At 57.5% G+C, this 24,269-nt stretch overlaps 2 protein-coding genes across 4 annotated transcripts in view; one reads left to right on the plus strand and one right to left on the minus strand.

Annotated features, from left to right (window-relative positions):
* Positions 1-9,622, plus strand: part of KIAA0513 (KIAA0513 ortholog) — a 50,534-nt gene extending 40,912 nt beyond the window's left edge. For both annotated transcript variants that reach the window (XM_028501976.2, XM_028501974.2), the window contains 3 exons: positions 2,483-2,563; positions 3,034-3,128; positions 4,207-9,622. In XM_028501976.2, coding sequence (XP_028357777.1) covers positions 2,483-2,563; positions 3,034-3,128; positions 4,207-4,256 — 226 coding nt within the window. In that variant the 3' untranslated portion in view covers positions 4,257-9,622. The remainder of the gene's footprint in view (positions 1-2,482; positions 2,564-3,033; positions 3,129-4,206) is intronic.
* Positions 9,623-12,060: 2,438 nt separating this feature from the next.
* On the minus strand, positions 12,061-23,852 carry CIBAR2 (CBY1 interacting BAR domain containing 2). 2 transcript variants are annotated; one of them, XM_028502106.2, is made up of 9 exons: positions 23,702-23,852; positions 21,622-21,856; positions 18,960-19,028; positions 18,771-18,872; positions 18,653-18,658; positions 17,773-17,877; positions 15,085-15,198; positions 13,467-13,568; positions 12,061-12,614 (listed from the first exon to the last, which is right to left on the minus strand). In XM_028502106.2, exons 1-9 carry the CDS (start codon positions 23,719-23,721, stop codon positions 12,453-12,455), a joined length of 915 nt encoding a protein of 304 aa, XP_028357907.1. In that variant the 5' UTR covers positions 23,722-23,852; the 3' UTR covers positions 12,061-12,452. The 2 variants fall into 2 exon arrangements, with proteins under 2 accessions (XP_028357907.1, XP_035868191.1); XM_036012298.1 differs by lacking the exon at positions 23,702-23,852 and adding an exon at positions 22,655-22,784.
* Between the last annotated feature and the right edge of the window lie 417 nt (positions 23,853-24,269).

Below are 24,269 nucleotides of genomic sequence, written 5' to 3' on the forward strand. Positions count from 1 at the left end.
GCTCAGTCCACTGAGCCACACCAGCCAGGGTGGAAACCTTATTTCTTACGCAGTCTTACTATGGCTCTAAAAGGAGCATTTAGGCCTAAGCAATACCTCCTTCCGTAGAAGCCCCCTGAGTTCCTATAGTCTCTCAGGGGAAGGTGACTAACCAGCCTTCCTGGAGTGAGGCTTCTTAGTGTCACCGCCAGTGCCCTGGCTCTGTAGCCTCCCGCTGGTCAGGGCTGAGCCAGAGAGTGGAGTCCAGCCTCTGGACCTCACGGGTCTTCTCCCCGGAGCAGATGTGGTCTGACCGAGCACATCTCGGACCTGCCCCGGGACACCCAAACACGCCCCGGGTCCCACCCGGAAGAGCGGCAGGTGCTGCTCCACGACTGGGGGCAGGGGGTCGGCTGTGACTGCAGGGCAACTTCATGCCGCCAGTGTCATTTCTCCCCAGCGGTAACCCGCTGGCGGTGCCGTCCGTGTCCTCTGCGCGCTCGGGGGTGGAGACATCTCCATTCCAGAAGCCTGCCCGTTCCTCTTTATCCTCACCCGAGGGTGTGTTTTTATTGACTTCAGAGAGGGGGCAGTGGCGGGGAGGGAGAGACGTTGACTGGTTGCCTCTTGCACAGGCCCTGACCGGGGATCGAACCCGCCCCCTTTCGGTGCACAGGACAACGCTCCAACCAGCTGAGCCACCCGGCCTGGACAGGCTTCCCACCCTTCGGGCTGTGGGTCACATCCCGATACCCACTGCAGCAGTCTAGACACATGTTCCGCCATCTGTGGGTTTTGACCTTGACTGGTATTGGGTGATAGACTCCATGTAAAGGGGTTGATTTGACTGTGGGCATCACCTGATCGACTGACTGCTAATAACCTTCCACCTCTTTCTTCAGGGGTTAGATTAAAGGTCCCTGTTCTACCCTGGTCACAGCGAGAAGCACCGCCCTCTCACCTGGGCCAGGAGCGGTGCAGTCAGGGCCTCTGCACCTCATGGCTCCAAGGGGTCTGGGCTGTGCCGGTGCAGCCTGAGCACCCATGCCCAGCGGGCCTGGGTGTAATATAGGGGTCTCTGTGCCAGGGCGACCCTAAGGGTGGCCACTGGGGAAAGGTGGGATTAGTGTAGGAGCTGGGGGCATTTCTGGGCATCTCCACGGGTGTCCTGTCGTCGGCACGAGCAGACGAGAAGCCGCCCTTCTCCTCTCCTCTGTCGTGCCCCTGACGTCCTGCGCCCTCCCACTAAGCTGCGGCTGCAGCCGGGGGTCCCTGGGCCAGGAGGGAGGGAGGGCAGGGGAGGTGCTGGTGTTCTTGGTTCTGTTTCTCTTCCTCTGGCTTCTCCATTATCCCAACCCCTCGTCCCTCATCCTGCCTCCTCTCTCCCTCTTCTCCAACCTTTCTCCTGACCTTGTGTTAGTCGGGTTCATCAGGCAGCATTTCATTTGTAAGAGAGAGAGGCTAAAATGACTCCTCCTCGCCATCTGCATCTGCTGCAAGTGGCACACGTCTGGGAAAGGCTCAAGGGGCACGGGGGACGAAGGAGTGCAGGCTGGGACGGTCACCCGCCCGCCGGGGACAAGGAGGGGGGAGACAGTCCGCTGCAGTGAGCCGACGGGCCGGCCTCCGTGCAGGAACACAGAGTTGATGTCCCTCCGGAGAACACCCTCCCCTCCCCAGGTCCTGCGTTCGATAGTGTTTGCCCACGGAAAGCAGGCAGGCGGCTCTGTTCTCAGCCCCGCCCACAAGGCCACACTGACCATGTCCCTTTCTCGTGGGGCCTTCACACCTGTGCAGAAGGCTTTGTGCCATCTTCTTGGGGGGCACAGGTCACGGTTCACTGGGGCCTGTGGGAGAACGTGACTTTGGTCCCCGCGCCCTGGGAGGGGTGTGGAGAGTCAGCATCGGTGGTGAGAAAGCCGAGGGGAGAAAGTTACGGCCCAGGATGCCTGGCCAGACGGCGTGGGCAAAGGGCCCTTCCCCGCTGCGTGCTCCCCGTGGCTGTCGTCTGCAGCGGGCCGTTCCCCCTCCAGCAAGCCAGGACTGCCCAAACCAGAGGGGCCTGGGGACACAGCCCATGCCCGAGAGCCTCCCCGTGGCGATCTGGACATCCACCCCCATGGGCGGCACACAGGGTCCTTTCCTCTGCGGGTCTCTCTGCCCATAACATGGGGCCGTGACCTCGACCGTAGAGAAGGGCATGGGATCCTCATCTCCTAGAGAATGCCCTAGCAGCCACTAAGCACACGTCCTCTCCAGTGGTAGAAAGCGTGTGAGCTCCTGGATCTCCTCACCCTAGGGAGGGCTCGCGAACAAGTGTGTGTGGGCCCCCAGGCAGAGTGTCGGAGCTCTGGCGGGCTTCGTGTAAGAGCCAGCAAACGCTCCTGCGGGAGGAAGGCCGTGCTCGGGGGCTGCTGACACCTGTAGGTCAGAGCAGGGCGGGGCGCGTGGCTGGGGACGCAGCGGCACTCTGAACGCCCTGTCCTGTCACCTGTGCTTGCAGGGAGAAGTGGTGCCACATGACCCAGGAGGAGCGTGATGACAGCCTCCGCTTCAACGAGAACATCACGTTCGGGCAGCTGGGGTGAGAGCACTGGGGGCCGAAGCCCCACCCCCTCATGACCCAGAGGACATGGGGGGCCGAACCCATGTCGCCCTGACACCAAGTCACCCCCAGAAAGAGAAAGCAGGGCAGAGGCGCTGACACCGACACCCAGACCCGGTGAGGACACTCCTACCTCACGATGTCACACATCCGTGACACGGTGTCGCTACAACTGTAAAGTCTGAAACAGCTCAAGCGTATGAGTCACTGCATTTGGCCTGGATTCCAGTTCCTAATTCTCGCGCCTCCTGTGCCCACACCTGGCGGCAGGCAGGTTCGCAGTAAGCAGTGTGGGCTGCCTGACGAAGTGACGGTCTATTTTCAGCTCCCGTCTGACAATCCCAGGCAGGCTGCATGTCGTACCTCCAGGACAGAAGGGCCCGGGGCCCGGTTCCCCTCTCCCCGGGGAGGCAGGAGGGGCGCTGGCTCACGGGTGTTTTTCCCCCCAGCACGTTCACGCACAACATGCTGGCCTTCGGGCTGAGCAGGAAGCTGTGCAATGACTTCCTGAAGAAGCAGGCTGTGATCGGCAACCTGGATGAAGGTGAGCGGAGGCCAGGGGTGGGCCGGGCTGGCGGGGTAGAGACCAACGCCCAGCGGGCCAGAGCCTCCCCTCTGCTCAAAGGGCCGACCCTGTTCTAGTGAGAAATAGGACACGAAGCCATTGGGTTAGGTCACCCCTCCTCTGATTTTGTCTACTTAAAGGCACGAGATGCTTCTCATGCTGTTTGGAAATCTGTTTCTGCCGGGAAGGACTTGCCAGGGGTCGGGGGAGTTTGCCGGCTCAGGGTCGATGGTCAGGGACAAAAGTAAAGATGGAACTTGGAGCTCTGACGCTGAACTTGAAAATGGTCAAACTCCCCAGGAGTTGCCCCTCCTTCCAGTTGGCCACCACATGCCCCCTTTGTTTCTTCAACCGCACTGCCGTGACAGGGTGGGGGGCGGGGAGGGCAGAAAGGGGGTTTTGAGGTTTATCAGAGTTTCTGGCTTCTGTAACAAAAACGAACATGTTGCTGATGCGAGCCCCCTAACCTACAATGGGGTCCACCTTCGTGCATCACCCCACCTTCTACAAACAGCATCTCTTCAAGGTCCCCTGACTTTCACTTAAGTGTATATTTGGGTTGACCAATATTTAAAAAAGAAAACAAAAAAAACCCCTTCATCTGGCATCGAAGCGAAGGAGCCACAGAAGAGTGGCCTCAGGAGGTGGGAGAGTGGTGGGGCGCCCACCACGCCAGCAGAGTTCAAGACACTGTCCCCTCCCCCACCATGCGGCCCCCATGCCATCTCCAGGACCCAGGCCCGGCTCCTGGGACGTGGCTCATCTGCCCGCACAGGGCCTTCCGCCCGCTTCTGGGAGGGCCTGCAGGGCCGGCCTCTGTGTTACCGTTTCCATAGGCAGGGGCTCCCCCTTCCCACGGAGCCCACTTCCAGGCTCACGTTCATGCCTGATGTGCAGCATGCAGGGCCGGGGGCTCTGGGTCTCCGTGCACCTCCCAAGCCCCTCGCCCACTGCCCCCAATGTGGTCCTGGCTTGTCGCCGCCCAGTGAGAAGAGCAGGACCTGCCCATCTGCACCACCGTCTTTTTCCTCCAAAGTGACATCCGTCTCTCTTCCAGAGCAATACAAGCTGCTGAGCGACCACATCGAGCAGATGGCCAGCGAGTAGGCCACGGGAAGTCTCCCAAGGCATTCCACAGGAGGACTGAGGGTCCACACCACTCTCCTGGGCCAGCGACTGGCTGCCACCCCACCCGATGACCCTGCATGACATCGGCAGCACCCAGAGCCGCCCCGCGCTGCCCCAGAACTAGTGGTTAGAAGACTCCGGTTGCCCGTTCTCCCCACCTTCCCTCCGCCTATGTCTGCTCCCCCTTTCACGTGCCAAAGTGTCGCTGGGATGAGGTTGCTAGAACGAGGCAGCCGTCCATACTCCCAAGCATCAGGACCTAAAGGAAGAGGAAAGAGGCTGGGGTGGGCGCGGGGCAGTGTTGGCCCATAGCCCCCTGCAGGAGCGCGAGGGCGAGGTGCATGTGGGAACGCGGATAAGGGCAGCCATGAGCCAGCACACGCCCGTGACACAGGACATCACAGATGATGATCTGGGACCCACCGCTTCAGGCCTGGGACAGGGCGGACTCCCGCAGTCCGGGCTCCCGCAGGGCGGAGCGTCAGCAGCCCTCTCGGCGTGGGTCCACGGCTGGGGCTGGCTTTTCCCTGGCTGCCGGCTCCGTGTGACAGGAGCCAGGGTCACGGGAACCCTGGGGAGGAGGGAGACGCCTCCTGATTCTGGGCGGGAGAGGGTCTGGCCACAGGCAGTGCTGTGCGCACCCTGTGGGAGAGCCTTGAGCTGTCCCCGTCACACCCGCTGAGATGTTCCTGGTCCGCCACCGCCTCTTTCTGCCACAGAGGAAGTCCTGCCCCTCGCTCCCCGGGAGCAGCGTCAGGCTGTCTGTCCCAGGAAACAGCACAGAAAAGAGGTTTCTTCAGTAGCTGTGAGACAACCGCCCTTTCTAAAAGCAAACAGTGCCGCTCTTTATTTCAGAAAGGACAGGAAAATCCGTGCTGGTTTTCCAGACAGCGGGGCACAGGCTGCTCCTGGCTGCGGCTGGGCTGTGCGAGGCCCTGCAGTGGAGCAGCTTCGGGGCATGGGGCCCTCCACCCCCAGCAGCCACTGGGGCTCTTTGGAGCTCTTTCCTGCAGACTCTGCCCATCCCCCCTCATCTCAGTCCGGTGCCTGGGACGCACGGCTCTTCTCCCTGAGTTCGAGTCAGGCACAGCAGACCAGCCCAAGGAGGCTAACATCTGACCTGCAAGCATTCAGCATGCTGGCTCCCGCATGTAAATATTTCAGCCTGGCTCCCTCTGCCTCCAGCCCGTCGCTCTGGGGCACTGACCTTGAAATAGGCTCATGGGCTCTCTCTGTGTCCTCCCGTCCTGTGTTCCCTACTGCCTCCTCCGACTCGAAATCGCATTCCATTGCCATCTCCCCGGGCACAGCAAGTACGTGCCTGGCAGGCACTTACTCAGCCAGTGCTCAAAGGGGTTCCCTGGTGGGTTGCCTCCCTGGAATGTTCCAGAGAAGAGCAGCTGTTGCTTGAGCCACTGAACACACGTCTGGATGATCGTCAGAGAGGCGCTGTGAGATGTGGCGCAGTCTGAGTGTGTGCTGTGAAATGTCACCAGCCCGAAGAGTTGGGGGGCGGGGCTTCAGAAACCCGGCTCAGTTTTGATGACCGAGTGTGTGTGTGTATGTGTGTGTGTGAGATCAGCCTCTCTGGTGATGTCACTAAACAAAGCACAGCTGTGTTGCTGATCTCGCCGTGTGCGGGAACAGGTCATGCAGGCTGGAGTGTCCCGGACCCCAGCCCCAGTGTTGGGCCCAGTGATGGTACATGTCTCTACTGAATACATTTCAGAGAAATGACATCAAATTGGTGGGCGTGCGGGCCCCTCCTCCTCCAATGCCTCCTTTGGGTAATGCATCCCCTAAAGTGCTCAGCCACAACCCCTGGATGTGCTGCTGTGCCCCGCTCCCTGCCCCTCTGTAAAGTCAGGGCCACACCGAGTGGCCAGTCCAAGGCCCCTCAGAGCTGCGTGGGCCCCCCTTAGCTTGCCCTCGCTGGCTTTAGTAGTCCCTTCTTAGTAGTTAATTGAAATGCATTAAGACTTAAAGGTTCCCGAAAGACTCATCCTTGTACGGACAAGGTGTTTGTGTAGGCGTTTTGACTCGGTCTGATTTCGGGAGGAAGAAGAGTGGATCTGGAGACTTCCCGGGGGTGCCGGCAGGCCGGGGCAGGAGCACACAGCCTTCGGAAGGAAATGCAGCCTCGACTTCTCCGGGCTTTTCCAAGCACTTTACCTTCACAAATGATCTGGGACTTTTTTCTTTTTTTGTCAATAGTCCTCTTGAAATAGCAGCCGAAGGAGGAAGCAAGGGTTGCTTTGGTTCCCCCCACCCCTACCCCTCACCCCCGCTCACTCCCTGTCCTCATAGATCCAGCTCCTCAGAGTGGGTAAGTCTGGCTCCAGAGGTGCTGTCTGTCTGTCCCACTTGGTCCCACAAGGGGGCGCTGGCAGAGACCCTGACAGTGGGCCCACCTTGGTGTGACTAGTGCCAGGGGGGATGGCAGGCTGCTCTGTCTCCTGTTGGCAGCTGCCTGTGGCCAAGCATTTCACCTCCAAATGCCTCTGACCAGTGTCACCTGGAGTAGTGGAGGCTGGCGTCTTGCCTCACTAGCATTTCCTCTCTCCCCCCATGACATCGTCTCCCCCCTCCAGGGCCTGGCCCGTGCAGACATGAGGGGCTCTGGTGGCGAGCAGATGTGGGACACACTCTCAGAAGTCCCAGCGTGAGGAGCTGTCTCAGCCCAGGGCGTACACAGGACGCTTTGGCCAAAGAGAGCTCTGGTAGCCTGTCCTACAAACTCAGGAGCCTTCGGTGCGGTCGGGGAAGCCCCAGGTGGTTCCCAAGAAGAGCAGTTCCAGTCCCGGCAGGCGGGGTGTCCCCGGCTGGGAGCTTCGAAGGCCTGTGGGTAGCGGCGGCTTTTCAGGTTTTCTGCTGCCTGTCCCTCAGGGCTACACGAACCCTAGGGAGCCAGAGGACAAGCCTCCCAAGTAGCAAGCCCCCTGCTTGGAAAACAGGATGGTGTCGAAATGCGGCCTTGTGCGTTTTTACTTAACCTTTGTGATAGTTGTAGCAATATTGACGGAGAGGGCCAGGTTAGCATTCGGACTGCACCTGTTTGTGCGCGCGTGTGTGTGTTTAACCCCAGGGAGCACAGCCTCCTTCTGCATTGTAAGTTATTTGTACAGTGAAAGGGAGCCGGCTATGATTTTCCTTATTGCCAAAAGAAAACAAAAGTGGGCCTGGGAGCTCTCAGATTACCAGAAGGACTAGAAAAGGAGTCCGCCCCCTGAGTTCCGTACCCAAGTGAAAACCTGGGGTGTCCAGGGTGACCCAGTGAGCCCACGTGGGTGTAGGGGGGGGGGGGGCCAGGGCAGGCGGATCCTGTCTGACCTCCCCATGCCCAGTGAGCCCACGGCATCGGTGTCGTGGTGCAAAGGCAGCAGCTTGAGGTTTGCTCTTCCATGGCCCGTTGCATGTGGGTTCCTTTGTCACCGGGGCCCTGGTGTCCCAGCCGCCGGAGGTGAGGGGACAGCATTCACTCCACAAAGAAGTCTGCCGCAGGTTCTGTCTAACCCAGGTGCCAGCAACCAGAATCAGGGCCACCAGCTGCAAACCCGGCCCTCCTGGGCATTATGTACCCTAACCTTCGCCTTTTTCATTAGGGAGGACCCAGGTAGAGCCGTTGTTAGGTCAGCTTGATTACCAAATCACCTAGAACTTCAGACAACTATGCAGTAGGGGGCTGAGTCCCTTGCCCAGAACTGTGGGAGCTTGGGAAGCAGGGGGAGAAGGCAGAGGGCTGGAGGCCCAGCCCCAGGCTCAGGAGGTGGGTGCAGCGAGCCCCTCATGCCACACCCCGCCTGGGGGTCTCAGGCTGGTCTCTTCTCTCATCTTCCTCCACCACAGACCCTCGGCTCTGAGGGTTACTCTTCTCGCTTCCGCCGCCCCCGCCCAGCCCTTTGCTCTCCTGAACCATTGCCACACAACTCTGCTTTTCTGCAGGTCATGCATTCCTTTGTGTGATTCTCGGGGATGAGGTTGACTTGAAAAGCTTTCAGCCGAGGTTCATGGCGAAGGGAGGTTGTATGGGCCAGAAGTGGCCCGAATTGACTGGTGTGCGTGTTCAGGCCCCAGATGGGACCAGTGCGTCCTCATCCCCACATGGCGGGAACAGGAACAAGTTGGTTCTCCAGGCGACCAGTGGATGAGTCATTTCCAGATCGTTCACATCCAGCCAACACAGTCAATGCTATGACTAAGCAGGTTCTTGGGGGGCCTCATTCTGGGCCTGGGTCTCCCTTGCCCCCTTGGGCCCAGGCGTCTCGGACTCCTCAGGAGGGATGGAAGGAGCACCCCAGGGGCCAGCCTGCTTTGTTTCCTGGGAACCTGGTGTTAGCCTGTGTCCCGAGTTGGCCAGCTGGCTGGGCCCCCAGGACTCAAAAAGGGTTATGCTCCTAGTGCCTGGTTCTTGGTTACCATGGGAAACTCATCGTTTTCAGGGGTGAGAGAGCCCTCTGGTCTGGCTTTGCCCTTCCTTCCATCACTTACAGACTCACAGTCCTCTGAGGACACCTGCCATGGTGGAGAACCGGTCCTGGCTTAACCCACAGACTCAGGCTTTGACAAGGCCCAGTCAGACGAGCCCCCCATCCCCCTGGCCCCTGGAGCCTGGGGTTGCACTTTAACTGGAAAGAGGGCTCCTGCTGGCAGCCCCCCTCTGCCCTGTGGGTCGGTCCGGGAGTGCAGCTGCACCTGCTTCCTCCTTGGCCCTAGGCAGGGTGCTCGCAGGAAGACAAAGGGGAATGTTCTGCAGGCACTGGCCCCACGGTGGCCCGGACACGGGGGTGGGGGCATCTGGGTGTCTGTCCTGTGCTGGAGACAGCAAGGCTTCGGTGCCCCTGCCCATGACATCATGGGCGAGCCTGGGGCTGACCCTTCCCCCGGATGCCATGAGAGAGACAAGCCAGACATTGGAACACTAGAAAATGCCAGAAATTCAAACAACAGACCAAGATCCCCTGAAATGGAAATGTGTTAGAACACAGTCAGTCCGCCGCCTAGTCTGAGACGGTGGCCCCTGCGGGGGCTTGGCTGGGGTGGGCACATGTGTGCCCTGTTTTCTCCCTCACCCCGAGCGTCCCAGACCCACACCCGCCCCCCAGACGTGCCTGCAGTGGAGTGCAGCGGTGCGGAGCTCTCACATGTCACAGTTACACAACTCTGTGTCCCCCTCGGTGACACTCTGCCGGCTGCATTTTAAGGTTGAGAAAGTTTCAAGGTTGGGGATCCCAGAACAGTGCTAAAATCAAGCACCGTTCCTTCCTGCAGAGAAAAAGAATGTTTATATGTTGCACCTCCGATTGTCAGAAGGTGGAAACTGAAATAAATTATCTTTAAAGGAAAAAGTCTGTCTAATTGTTGACTTCACAAATCCGTGAGGACTTTTTATGCAATGTGCACTCTTAGTGATATCAGTGGCTTTTTCTGGGGACAAATGGATGTTTTCACCATTGAGGGGGGGCCTTTGGGTCTTGTCCAGATGTGTGTGTCTCATGGAAAATGCCAGGAAAAGGAGCATTCCTCCGAATGATACGGGGCCTGGACTTTGGTCCTTAGGGATTTGTCTTAGTGACCGGAGGGGCCCACCCTGGGCTGGACCTCAGCCCAGGGCCCCCAGGATGCTCAGAGCCCCTCCAGCTGGAACCCTACTCCTGCTTTTCCTCTGAGTCTGAGCTGCTCACCTGCAATTGGAGGCTTGGGGGACCGTAAATGGGAACTGATCACAGCTCCCAGCTAATACAGACAGGATGCCTCTATGGGTCCTTTCCAAGTTGGTTTGACAGATACATGTTGTGAAATATCCAGGCCTTCTGTGTGTCTGATTGGAGGACGTCGGTGGCCCGTTCTGAGGCCCTGGCCTAAACAGATGTAGGTGGTGAAGCTGAGGAGCAGTAAGGGCCCGGGGAAAGAACTCTTGGTACCAAAGCCTGAAGCAGCAGGCTCCGCCTGAGGGGCCCTGGGGGCGGGTTGGCCACCCCACAGTGTCTGATGTGGGCTGGGGTGTGTACCCTGCGCTCAGTGAGGGTGAGGGCCAACCTCCATGTCCCCTGCTCTCCCACAGTCTTGAGGACCCCGCCCCTCCTGACTAAACATGGAGGGACAGCCAGATGCCCTCGGCTCCGGCGTCACATCTGATGCTTCCCCGTGTGCCAGGAGGACCCCACCAGCAGTGACCCAGGGCCAGATTCAGAGGCAACTCCAGGGAAGGGGAGGACCCCTCTGCTGGGGCACACAACCCTGCAGGGCAGGGGCAGGCCCATCTTGCCCGTAACCAGCCGAGGTGTTTGAGCCTGTGCAGTGGGAAGGAAAGCACTGCCCATCTCAGAAGGGCCCTGTGAGGCTCCAGAGCAGTGCACGCACACGTGCTTCGCAAATGGCACAGTGGTGCTTACTGCCGTCCGACCCGTCCCCTCATTTTCCTGATGAGCAGTAAACCCAGGGAGGCGACCCCACAGGAAAGGTCCTACCCACTGAAGACGAAAGAAAGAAGAACTGACCTTTTTTGTTTAAATTTTATGGGAACAAATTTATAACTATTCCCAATTCACACATTAAATATAAAAGAAATGTAAACAATGTAAGCTTCCAAATGGTGTTACTTTGCAAGTTGCAACCTTGCATTTCTGGCTCTGTCGAAGCCCAACACAGCGCTGACACTTTGGACGGAGCACCGAGCGGTGGTCTTCTCCTCAGGTCCGCGCTGCGCACTCCTGTCTTCGGCCTGCCCCCAGGCTCCCTCCTGCCACGGCACCGTGCCAGAAGTGCTCCATTCCCTAAAGAGGCATCTCCCCTCTTCCCATTTTTGGGTCAAGGGTCTTATTCATTCTTGAAGCCATGTTTGGATGTCACGAGGAGTTCTCTCCCGTATTCAGATATGTGCATGGAATATGTGCACGGATTGCTTGGGAGCCGTGGGGTGAGTTTGCTCAGTGATGAGGAGGGAGAGAGCAAGGGATGCTCGAGGAGGAAGACCATCCAGCACCATGTGGCTCAGACAGACCCCCAAAGTCATGCTGCTTCCATCCCCACTCAGCCAACCTCCTAGGGCCCCAAAGGGAGAAGTTAGAAATTTTGTCGCCACTGTCCAAGGGGCCCCCAGTGACGAGGAAGGCACTTGGGCAACTGTCCAACCCTGCACTTAGAACAGTTGGTCTCTGGGTGTGTTGGGGCCAGAGGGGATGGGGAGAGGCCCCTTGCAGAGTCAACTTACATTTAATGAGCACCTACTATGTGCCAGGGACCATCAGGCTCCAGGACCACCACCTGAATAAGCAGGGTTATTTTCCCAGAAACTCTCAGTGGGGTTGGGGCACAGCTGAGGTTTTAAAGAAGTGCATTTATATGTGAGTGCACACATACATATGTTTATAGTATGAAGTATGAGATAAAATATATAGTCAAATGTGACTACATGTAATATATAATTTATGGAAGTTATTTTATAAGTTACCTATTATGTAGAAAATATAGAATGCTTCAGTTATTTTTAGAATGTCCTCTAGGGTGGAATCACGGTAGGCTTCCCTGAGGAGGTGCTATGGAGCTGGATTTGGGGTAATAAAATCAGAGTGGTGAGGATGCTAATCCTGCAATGATATAAGGAAAGTTTGTGTTCCCCACTTTGGTGATGAGTAAATCATGTACCCACCCCCCCTTTACCTGCATCACCCTTCCACTTCCCCTGACTTCTGTGATATCCCCATGCCCAAGGTCATCCCTGCACACCATCTTTGAGTGTTATAGGATAAACCATGCCCTCCCCCCCCCAAGAAAAACTTACATGTTGAAGTCCTGACTCCCAGGGCCTCAGAATGTGCCTTATTTGGAAAGAGACTCTCATTTGTAATTAGTTAGGATGCAGTCACACCGGATAGGACAGATCCTTCTCCAGCAGGGCTGGTGTCCTTACAAAAAGAGGGAAACTGGACACTGACCCAGACACAGTTTAAACGCCGAGTCCCCAGACCCGGGTGGGAAGTGAGAGTCAGTACGAGCCAGGCTGGGACGCACCCACGTTTATTGAACACCTGTTACGCACCAGGCACACGCTAGGCACGTGGAGCCCCAGGGCGACCTGGGAGGTAAGTAAGATTGTCCCTGTTGTACAGAAGCCCGGAGAACATGTAACTTGCTGAGGGCACACAACAGGGTCCCCCAGGCACCCAGGGTTGGCCCCTAGTGTTCTGACTGGGGCGCTCTGGTCCTGCTGGTAGAGCGCCTGCCCCATTCCCTGGGGCCCTCCTCCGGGTCCTCCGGGTCCTCCAGGTCCTCCTCTGCAGAGTCGTCCTCACTCGCCTCCTCTTCTTTTCTCTGGCTCCAGATGGCGCTCTGAGAACTCTAAATCATCATCATCATCATCATCATCATCATCACTATCGTCATCATCACAATCATCACAGCAACAACATGAATGATAATAATGACAGCCACAGTGCCGAGCATTTTTGAAGTGCTTTGTGTAGATTTGTTCACCTAACACTGCGACCCCACAAAGGGGGTACTGTTATTAGCCCCACTGTGCAGCTGAGGGATGGAAGGCACAGAGAGGTGAAGAACCTCTCCTAAAGGCGCTCAGCTTGGGAGCAGTGGGTTTGGAGTCAGTCACCCTGCCTGGGGCCGTACTTCCTCCACTGCCTTCAGAGAGAACCGCTCAGGAAGCCAAGAGACACGCCTGCCCCTCCACACACTGTGGGACGTGCTTCCCGCTCCGCCCTCACCCACTGGGTGACCGAGCCTGCCCTATAGGCATGAGGCTGCTTGAGCCTTTATGCTATTCAGTTAAATACTAAGAGGTTTCCCTATAGAAATATAAATGTGCCTGATCACAGGCCTCGCTAGGTTCCTGAGGTTATACGTAGTGCATGTGCCATGTGACTTCCTAAATGGCTGACTTCTGAAACCCACCGAGGGCTGGCTGGGGTGGGGTGGGGGGCCAGAAGAGGACCATCCAGAGACCTCACTCCTCCAGTGCACATTACTGCATCATGCCTCTAGGGGGAGCTCAGGACACGTGGCAGCCGCACCACTGGGTTCCACGGTTTAGTGATTCCTTCTTCTAGGAAAGCCCAGGTCAGACTCCCTGGTGGCACTTCCTTCCCAGCATCTCCTTTCAAACCTGTGTTCTCAGATGACCTCCCCCAAGTCATTTCACTTTGTCACAGGTCTAAGAGCCCCGTCCCCAGTGCTCACCTGGCCAGGGAGAGACCACGGAACAGCCGTAGAGAGGGTGGTGTCCGTGAGCAGCCGAGCATCGTAACGGCCGTAAACTCCACGCATCTTGGCTCTAAAATCCTGCGGTGGAGAGGCCCAGGCGGGTTACAGCCGACCGGGAAACAAAGATGGGGGTGGGAGAGGAAAGATGGTGGTGGGCACAGTTAACACTGTCTGAGCCCCCACCTGCACTGACCTATCTGGGAACCTCCCCTGCATTCTCCTACACGATCTGCAGCAGCCTGGTGAGTGGGCACATCATCCTGTTTTACAGATGGAGAAACTGAGGCCCACAGAGGCTGGGTAATGCATCCAGAGTCACACGGGAAAATCAGAGATCATTCTCACCGCAGAAGGGTTATCACAGAGATGGGCAGATGCCTGAGAGCCCACTGGAGCTACAAATTCTTTGACACACCTCTCATTAGGAGCTGAAATATAATCCTGCTCCCCTTGAATGTGGCTTTAGTGACTCACTTCTAAGGATAGAATGCAGCAGAAGTGACACCAAGTTATTTCTAAGGTTAAGTCACAAAAGGTGATAGTATCCTTCTGGCTCTGAGTGGGGATGGAGGCCTGCGCCTAGGCCAGCCGCCATGATGTGAGGAGGCTGGCGCTGCTTGCAGAGGTCACGGGCAGGAATTCAGGCACCAGGGCCCAGACAGGGTGGGCTGTGTGTGTGTGTGTGTGTGTGTGGCCCCTGCAGTTGTCCAGGGCCCTGAGCGCAGAAGGAACCTGCTGTCTCGGTCTTGAAATTTTTATCACTGTCGAACAGAAGGCCCACATTTTCATTCTGCACTGATCCCTGCAAGTCCCCTGGCCTGTCCCACACCCAGACGATAGCCATCAACTACCAGACGGGAGAGAGGAAGCCTTGGGAAGGGACCCAGCCCCAGAGACTGACTGTCCCAACACTGATGCAAGACCCAGGTGAGGACCACCGAGCCGAGCTCACCAACCCCAGAACCACGACAGGCAGTCGCAAGCGCCTGCTGTTCCGCACCATCGGGCGCCGCGGAGTGTCATAGGTCCCTCAGGCAGCAAGTGCTAGATCTTCCTCAGGCCAGAAGGGTAACAAGCACCTCATGAACATCCATAGAGTAGCAAGCATCAGCCTGGGGAGGCTGTTAGTCATCGTTGATTCATCCCCTTGTGTTTTAAACACCCACTGGTGATGGACACATTGATATTCCAGAGAGAGAGAGTGTTTGGAAATTCCCCACCGCTAGGTTTGGCACCAAGGGGCAGGCGTTTTGAGCAGTGGTCTGAGGGGGTGTGGGAGATGTGGAGCTCAGGTGAGCTTTGCTCACTGGCTCCTGGGGATGGGCTGAGGAGGCAGGAAGTGGGAAGCAGGAGGCAGAGCTCTGGCCAACTTCCTAGCTCCAGCGTTCCTTTCGGTCCTCTGAGTCCAAGGTCGGGGGTGGGGGTGCGGGGGGGGGTGGGAGTAGGGACCCCTGTTTTAAACAGTTCATCAGAATGAGTCTTTCAAATTATAAAAATTACAAAATGTTGCAAATGAAAACCGCTTCTATCACGAGAGAGCCCAAGCCAAACTCAGCCCACGCCGCCGAGCAGAGCCTGGGCGTCCGAGACTCACCTCCAGGTCCCTCTCCAGGTCGCAGTCCTCCAGGGTCTGGAAGGCGCTGGAGTACACCTCCACCGCTTTGGCATGGAACACCAGCTCAACGGTCACAAAGTCCGAAAGCATTTTCTGTGGGGAGACACGTGCAAGTCACGTAAGCAACGCTGTCCCAAGGAGACTCCTGGGGCCACCTCGCACGTGGACCAACGGGGGGTGAGGGGGCTAGTCGTCCTTTTGGGGAAAGGTTCAAGGCCAATGTTATTTTTAATTTGTTTGATTGAACAGATACTGCACTCCCACTCAAAAGCTGCTCCGCACAGGGGTTATTCCAGAAATGCAGAGGCCCCGTTTCTCAGCGAGGACTTTCTGAGGGGCGTGCTTTCCTCGGCTCTGTCACTCGGGACTCTCCACTCAGCCTTTGCTCCTCTCGTTTCAAGGACAGGTGTTTGCAGACTGATGGCTTCAAACCTTCAGCCTCTGCCACCGGTCGGCTGTGACTGGGTCTTCCGGGGGAGGGCGGGAGCTGCTGGTAGACATTGCTCAGCCCAGAGGCCCCACAACCTGATGAATTAGCTCATTAAAATAGAATTAGATGTTGGCTTCTCTTGATCAGATGGCTCAGTTTGGCTCAGTAAGCTCAGAATTACCACTGTAATTGTGTAAGAATTAGGCCCTTCGGCCCTAGCAGGGGCTCCTACTGTGTGCGGGGCCTGAGAGGAGACTCCTACTGTGTGTCAGGCCCCAGCAGAGGCTCCTTTGTGTTCAGGGCCCTAGCAGGACACAGGCTCGGTACCAGGGGAGGAGCCCGAGGTTTGGAAACACACTGCATCAGGTAACATGGGAAGCGCGTGGGGGCGGCAGGCCGGAAGAAGCCCGCAAGGCAGCCTGGGAGAAGAACGAGGAGAGGGTCCCAAGGTGGATGGAGACACCTGCCTCCTGGCATGGGGCCTGGGGAATGACCTCCTCTCCAGCCTCGGTGTATTCATCTGCACTGCAGGGGCAGGGTTGCCCCATTCACACGGCCCTGAGAACCAGCTCCCAGCCTGTGCTTCTGGCACAGGCCCAGCCCCACCCTGGAGCCGGCCAGACGTGCCAATTCTCTGGCCCACCAAGACCCACGGAATGGGGATCCAGGACAGGCCTGTCGCTCGGAGCCCTCCAGGTGACTTCAGATGCGTGCTCAGGTACGGGGACCCCTGGATGAAAGCATCACTTACACTCTTTCATAGGGGCCGGAGAGCTCTTTGGAAATACAATTCTTTTAGTAGAAGTGCGACCTAAAACCAATATGGTAGTTATCGCTATTTTGAGTTCTGGGATTTTATTGCTTATGATTTGGAGGGCTTTTTAGGGGGAGGCTTGGTTAAGTGTCTGCTACAAGCTTGACCCCAGAAGTTTAAAGAACCGCAGCTTCTGCTGGCCCCTGACCGTGGAGGGAGGCTGAGCACCCCACAGAGCCCCGCTTCCAGGGCTCAGGCGTCAGGTGCTTAATAATCGTCAGCTGGTGGTCTTAGGGCCCGCGTGCAACATAGAGGCTCGAGTACTAATTACCACTGTTTGCTCACTTGTGCATCTGTTCATTTATTCATTTCCCAAATATTTACTGAGCATCACTAAGTGCCAGGCCCTGGACCTGGTGCCCAGGACTCAGCAGGTGACCAGACAGGCAGGGTCTGCCCTGCAGATGAGCCAGGGGAGGGGCGGGGGCAGTGGGGCCTGGAACATGGAATGCTCCGCCCACTCTGCACTCCCGATGCACGGCCAGCCGCCTGGTGGGGGCCTGTGGCATAGTGGGAGGTCAACTCTGTGAGGGCGGGGCCTCATCTTGCTGGTTCTGGTGTCCCCAGCCTCAGGCATAGCACCTGCCACATAGGAAGTGTGGACTGAACCTTTGTTAGATTAACAAGTAAATTAAAGATATAAGTAACCTGTCACACTGGGCTAAGCACCCCAAAGAGGGTAGACTGTATTAAGAATGGGGCAGGACCAGTCTGTGGGGCCAGGTGACATTCCCTGAGCCAGGAGAACCTTCCTAGCTGAGGACCCAGCCTATGCAAAGGATCTATAGTTCCAAGAGGCTTGGTGCCCTTGAGCTTGGAGTAGTAGGGGGTCTGTGATGAGGCTGGGGCTTCCAGAGCCTTGGGGAGGGTGTTGGCCTTTATCCTTGGAACAAGGGGAGGCACAGGAAGGTGTTAAACCCAGGAGCGACAGGGCGGAGCTGCCTTTGGTGAGGTCCTTGAGGTTGCTGTTTGGAAATGGATGGGAGGGGGCATGTCCAGTGGGCGCAGGAGCCTGTGTGACCAGCTTGTCCTTTAAGGCCCTGATGTCCTCTTATAAGAACCAGGCTCTGGGTTCCAGGTCCTGGGCTGCACTGGGGTAGCATCTGGGTGGAAGGAGGAAAGCACCTGTGCATTTACTTAGAGCTTCATGGAGAAAAGGAGGGAGTTGGGGCAAGTCCTGCGGGTCCTTGTGTGGAAAGAGGGAGGACTGGGGGAGACTGGCTCTGCCACGTTCTCCTGTTGGGCAGCTGGGGGGACAGCTGCTCTGAGCAGCCGGCCTCCTGCCCCCTCGGCCAGGATTAGGCTGGGATTAACTGTGCCGGGAGCTGAGTGAGCACACACACACACACACACACACACACAGCATGAACACTCTTACACAGGTGCACGCACAGGCAAACACAAACAAGGCAGCCACCCCCACCTGCAGGTCCTTCAGCTTCTGCTTCTGGAAGGCGTCTACCGTCTCCTCCAGCTGGTGGGTGGTGCGGCCGGTGTCCCCCGAGGCCTTCTGCACACTGGTCTCCACCTGCCCCGGGGGGTAGAAACTGTAGCGGTGGTTCCATTCTGGACCATTCCCTGGCTCCTCGTCCTGCTGGCAGGCCAGCTCTCCTGCCCCTGGGGGTCTCTTGCCAGTTCGGTCATCAAAGAAATGGCCGAGTAGGACCATGGTTGAAGGGGCAGGTGCTGCTTGGGCCTATTTGCTTGCTACCTCTGTGACCTCACCAAGTCACCTAAGCTCTCTGAGCCTCAGTTTTCTTGCCTGTAAACGGGGGACAATGATGAGACCTACTTTGCAAAGTTGAAAGAAGTAAGCAGTGGGCGCCCCCTGAGCTGTTACCATAACAGGCGCTCTACTTTCTACAATAACGAATTCCTGCCTGTGGAACAGTCTGAAGCTCATTAACCAATTCCTTGGTTCCTTTGGTTGACATCTGTGTGCCCCGACTTTACACGGGCACAACAGAACCTGGATCTTAGAGTTAGGTGCCCTCAGCTCAGGTCGGGGTTTGCCCCTTCAACTCCCTTGAGACCCTGGGCAAGTCACCTTTCTTAGCCTAGGTTCCCTCATCTAGAAGTGCCGAGCTGGTACGAGTGCTAAACAGGTAGGCTAAGAAGGGACGAGATTACTGACCTGCTCCTTCTGGCCTCCAGCTGCTCCCCCAACCTCACCCCCGCCCCTGCCTTCCCTGTCCTGAGCCTGGAACGTACCTGCCCAGGGAAAAGCTCACCACACCGTTTTGTGAGGTCTTTCATTACCTGCGTGCAGTTCTACCTTCCCCAGACAGACGTGTGACCCTCACCTGGGACTGAGAGGTGCTGTTAAGGAGCCAGGTTAAGCAGAAGCTTCCACCAGAGGGCGCCTGTGACCAACGGTCACCCTGGCCCAGCGGTCCCAGGCCCGACTCCAGGGAAGGATACGATCGTTTGCCTATCCCAAGGCGACTTCTGCCTCAGTTTCTCCAGCTTTTCCAGCTGTTTGATCTCATTATTCCGGACACGTTTGAATTTCTTGATCTCGGCCTAAAGAAGGAGGAGGGCTCTTTCCTGGGGCTCCAGCGCGGGCAGCCGCAGACACGGCCCACCCCACAGGGCGGCGCCCTCGCTCACCCGCGCCTGCTTTATCTGCGCCCCGTAGAGTTTCAGGGGGTTGACCACCTTGACCTCCAGCCTCTCGACCTGGGGGAACACAGACACGCAGAGAACCGGGGTGGGCGGAGGCAGGGAGACACCCGGAGACCACATGGCCTCCAGCCTGCATTTCTAGTGTCATTGGCAGGCACAGAGCTGCAAGGCGGGGCGTGGGGGGCAGGGGGGCGCCAATGCCTTCCATCACCCTTAGGGCTGGGAGCACCAGCCGGGGCCCAGCGCTCCACCTCTCAAGGGCGTGGGCAACACACTAATGATACGTGGGTCACCGGCCAGCAGTGATCACGGAACGCTGCGGATGGCTCGTCGAAATGCGAGAAAAAACATGCACCGAGACAGACTAGTTTCTGTGGAGAAGTAGGGATGGGATGGCCACCCCTTCTAGTGGGGAGCTTGCCGATTTACCATTCAAACCTGCTTTTATTGGGCTCATTTTGCATAATTCAGGTAAAGCACATTACTCATTTCGAGGAAGTAAGGATCAAATGATAGATAACAAGGAACTCTGCGGAGTCTATTTTGAGTCAGGGTCAAAGAGCTGTAAGACTTTTAAGGAACAAACTAACTTCCTCCTTGGACCCTTCTCATTCAACTGAGAGCATTCTAAACAAAGAAGGTTTCACAGGAATTTACATGTTCTTTCTTAGGCCTGATCACCCCAGGGAATCTGCCCTTTTCAGCACAGAGCTACACCACCCTGTCATTGTTGCAGGCTTAGGTGGAGCAAGGTAACTAAGGCAACCAAGAGATAAGGAGATTTTCTCCCAGGCGATGAGAACTCAGGCTATGTCAAAGCCGAGGAGTGAGGGTCCATCACCCCCTTTTGCTGTAGCCCCCCAAAGTCCTTCTTTTGGGGGCCTCTCACGTGATTGTGCCTGTCTTAGGTTGTTCCCCCTTGGGGAATCTTACCCGTCTTTGGCTAACTGACCAAGCTTTGGGGTTCAGTTATGAATGAAGCAGCAGAAGCAGCGCTCCTGTCAGGGAGATAAACTTTTGTCTCCTTGCTGGCTTACGGTTCCAAGGGAGTTCCCTTAGCCTTAGCCTAGGTGGGGGTTGTAGCTTCTGATACCAGGCAGGGCGGTTCCCAACATACTAATCTTACTGAGCCTTGTTTTCTCGCCTGTGAAATGGGTATAATGACCATACTTGCCCCCAGACGGGGACAGCAGTGGGACCTGCTGCTATTTTAGTTTTCCAGACTGGCTGAGGATCTCACGAGAGCCTACAGAAACCCTCTCAGAACACAGGATAGCCTGGGATTCAGCACTGACCGTGCGTGCAGCCCCCACACAGCAGCATCGTGAGGGGGACGCCACTCACACCAGCCCCGGTGCCTACGGACATGCCAAGCCTAATAGTACCAGGAGCTATAATAAATGGTGTCAGTAGTAGTAATACCAATCACATTAAAGCTGATGCTGTGGCTTACCATGCCCAGCAACATTTGGAATCAAAAAGTGTCCCCCTGGAGCAGGCCTGGGGTGCTCCTCAAGGGTTCCTGAAAACCATGATCACCGGTGCCACCCCAGAGATTCTGACTCAGCAGGTCCAAGGTATGGCCTGAGAACCTGCATTTCTAGCAAGCTTCCAGGTGAGGCCGATGCCTTGAGGATGGGCACCCTGAACATCTGGCTCATCAGATGGGCCAGGGGGGCTGCCGTCCCACCAGCCCCTTCCTTCTCCTTCATGGAGGCTTGTGACCCTTGTGGAGTAAATACAAATCTTAAAAAAAAAAAAATTCCCCTGGTGCTAAAAGGGAAAGGGACATTACCTTCCTTTCCCTGAAAACACTTCTTTTAGACAATCTGTCCTTGTGAATTTATTCTCCATCCTTTGAGAGGTATCTAAACCTTTTCGAAAGCTAAAGAAGCCTCCTGGGGTTTGACGCCCCAGGAAGGGCAGTCCTGTTTTTTTTGAAATGCAAACATCTGGGAAGACAGGCTCTTGGGCTTCGCTGCCCAGGCACCCGCTCCAAGCTGTAACGCCCTGCTTGCTTGTCTGGGAAATGTGAGTTTTACTCTCCCTTGGGAGAAAGACCGTTAGCTAACCCAGGTGGCCCCCCGACCACCAGGTGGAGCTAGGAGGCCCTGTAGGACAGAGGGCGCCGAGCCCCTCCTGGAAGCCGTCGTCCCTGCGCCTGTGAGGGGCTCCCCGTGCCTGGCTGTGCCTCACTAACCGGGTCTCCTGTGATGCGCATGACTTCTGGTTTAATGCTCGTTCGGTAGAAAAGCTGCTTTGTTCTTTTCTGCAACCATGGAGAGGAGTTTTCTGGGCTGGCAGGAGGTTTTTCTTTTTAATTATTTTCTTACCACACTGCAGTCTCCTTGGCCTAACCCCCAGGACGTCTGTCCCTTCTCCAGGCCCCTGGGGCCCCTGGGATGGGCCTCCTGCCAGGGACTCGGGGAGCCCCCAGCAGCTGGCTCAGCACTGGCTCCCTGGGTCTTCTCGTCTCATCCACTGCTTGTCCGACCCCAAAAGTCTCCTGCTGTCAGTCCTACAAACGGAGGTGTGACCCCCCACACACACCTAAGGAGATGTCTGTTCGCTGTAGCCCTGAAGGGCCTCCCCAGCCTTCTGAAACTGGCCATGGCAGTGGAGCCGGGTCCTCAGCCACCCCACTCACCTGGGCCTGCCGGTAATCCTGCACTTTGGCCAGGTCCTCGGCAAAGTCCCTCAGGGTGGCCCGCATCTCGGGGCCCTCGGTGCTGGCGAAATCGAGGAGCTGCAGCACGAGCCGGTCGGCCGCGTCCCGCAGCCGGGCTGTCTTCCGGGTGTAGGCAGCCAGCAGCGAGCAGAACTGGCCGAAGTGCTTCTCGGCGTTGGTCACTGTGCTCTCCATTATCCGCACCTGGCTGTCCCTGAGGAGGTGGGGGCCTGAGGGGGGATCTGGGCAGTGACATGCGGCTCACCCCCCATCACCTTCCTCCTGGGTGGCGAGCACTGGGGCAGGCATCGGGTCCCTGGGACAACGCTCAAGGTTTAGGTGCCAGCCCGTTGAGGCAGGTGCCGGAGACCCGCGGGGTCACAGAGCTGCCAAGTGGCCAGCAGGAGAGCCAGCACAGGTTTGGCTCCAAACCCCCTGTCTTCCCGCAGCCCTTCAGGGGGGCCCCTGCCCCCTGGCAGAGTTCGTCTGCGTGCCCTTGCCCTTCCCTCTAAAATTCCCCCCTTTTCTTTCTCTTCCTCGAGCTGTTGAAATTTTTCTCCTCCTCTGAACCCTGAAGGGCTGTCTGAGAGGCCAGTGTTAGGTCGACAGAAAAACCCAGTGGGAAGTACAGGGAGTTCCCCTGTGCCCTCTCCCCAGCACACACTTCCCCGTTAGTTACCTCTTGCATCACCGGAGAACACTTGTTACAAAAGATGAGCCAACAGTGATGCATTATTAACTAAAACCCCGGTTTGCATGAGGGCTCCTGGGTTACATGGTGCTGCACACTCCCTGCGCTTTGACACATGCACACTGCCCGTGTCCACCATTGCAGCGTCCGAGACAGCAGGTCCACTGCCCGAAAGGCCTGTACTCCACCCATTCCCCTCCCTCCCCCTCCCTCCCTTCCTCCTTCCCTCTTTCCTTCCCCTCTCCCTCCCCCAGCCCGAAGCTTTAGCTTCTCCTTCTTGTATGTCACTGATCACTTCCTGTCACGCTTGGTTTCTCTCACCCTCCAGCCTTGGGGTGGGAGCTTTCTGTGCTTCGGGCAGGTGTTCAGTGAGAGTGTGCGGAATGGGCGAGCTGAACCCAGTCTGCTCCGAGCAGCCTCGGGCACTCACCTCCCTCCTGGGCCTCTACTCCAGCTCCGTGAGCCCCTGTTCCCAGGGCAATGCTGCCTCTCTCCAGGGAACCAAAGGCCCCAGTGCAACCCTCCAATCACATCCCCAAAGCTGGAAACTCAGAGGAGGGCCCTCTGTCCTCCTTTCAACAGCCCTAATTCACGCACCACTTCGCAGCTTGCGAAACCCTCCACGTGCATTTCCCTAGAAGTAAGGCGCTATTACTAGCACGGTTTTAACAAGAGTCGGCTGAGGCCCAGAGAGGGGAAGCACCTTGCTCGAGGTCACACAGCTGCCAGGTGCATCAGCTGTTACGGGGGAGGCCCAGACCGCTCCGTCAGAACCACCTGAGGTACAAGCTAAGCGTGCGGTTTCCCAGGCCCCCAGCCCAGACTCGTGAACCAGAATCCCTGGAGAGAGGCCCTGGGGGCTGCGTTTTTTAAAAAAGTGCATCAGGTGATTCGGAGACACCCTGGAGTTTGGACCCTCAGAGGGACCAGGCGTGGGAACACCAGCGTAAGTGGCCGGCAGGTTGTGCGAGAGCAGTGACAGAACCAGGCCAGAGAGAGTGGGGTTGGGACAGTCCCACAGAAGGGGTGATGCCTGGTGGGGCTTGGAGGTGTGAAGGGGGTTTCCAGGTGGAGGCGAGTGAGGGAAGTTGGGGACGGACCCTGTGAATCTGGCCGCCCGAGAGCTGTGGGCCATAACGCCGGGGAGGCCGACAGAGACCATACTCTGGAAACCCCTGTGGTCCTGAGCCCCGTCACCCCTGGACCTCGAGGTGGGCGAGGTGTGGGAGAAAGCTCACTCTGCACCCCCCACCTCCCCAACTCCCGTCCGGTCTAGCAATGCCAGCTGCCCTGTCTGCCTTGGTGCACGGGGCCCTGAAAACCCAGACCCCGCCCAGCCGGGGCCAGCACCAGCACAGGGCCACCTACCTGTAGAGAACAGTGTTCATGGTGGCCAGAGGCACCAGCTGTCCTGGTTGTGGGGAACAAGGGCAGGGCCCCAGGGGTCCCGCGGGCCCCTGAGGAGTGGGGCAGGCCTGGGAGCAGCTGTGCAGTCCTGGCTCAAGAGACGCCACTACCTGGTTGCTGGGCAACGTGGCCACTCCTGCTGTCCTGGGAGGAGACTCTGCTGGCTGCCTGGCAACCCGTCCCCAAGCCAGCTTCTCCCAGGGCATTAGGGGGCCTGCCCAACCTGGGCTGTTCGGGGAGCCCCACAAGAGGCCCCACTTTCTCCTTGAAGGTGGAGGTTCTTGTGGAACAGGCAGGGCAGTTGGGTACCCAGGAGGTGGCGGGGAATTGGATTCAGGGCAGCCTACCTGGGTCTCAGCCCTTGGGCCCAGCTGTGTTTGTGGGTCCTGAGTGCCGACCCCTCTTCCTTCGAGGAGGCCACCACGCCTTCCCTGGGGGTCTGGGGGAGGGCAGGCTGGGTCCCAGAAGACCTGGTCACTCAGAATGGGTGTGTGGAAAAGCACAGAGTAAACCTGGGCATCTCGAGCCC

This window comes from Phyllostomus discolor, chromosome 12, assembly GCF_004126475.2.
Source record: "Phyllostomus discolor isolate MPI-MPIP mPhyDis1 chromosome 12, mPhyDis1.pri.v3, whole genome shotgun sequence".
NCBI lineage: Eukaryota > Metazoa > Chordata > Mammalia > Chiroptera > Phyllostomidae > Phyllostomus > Phyllostomus discolor.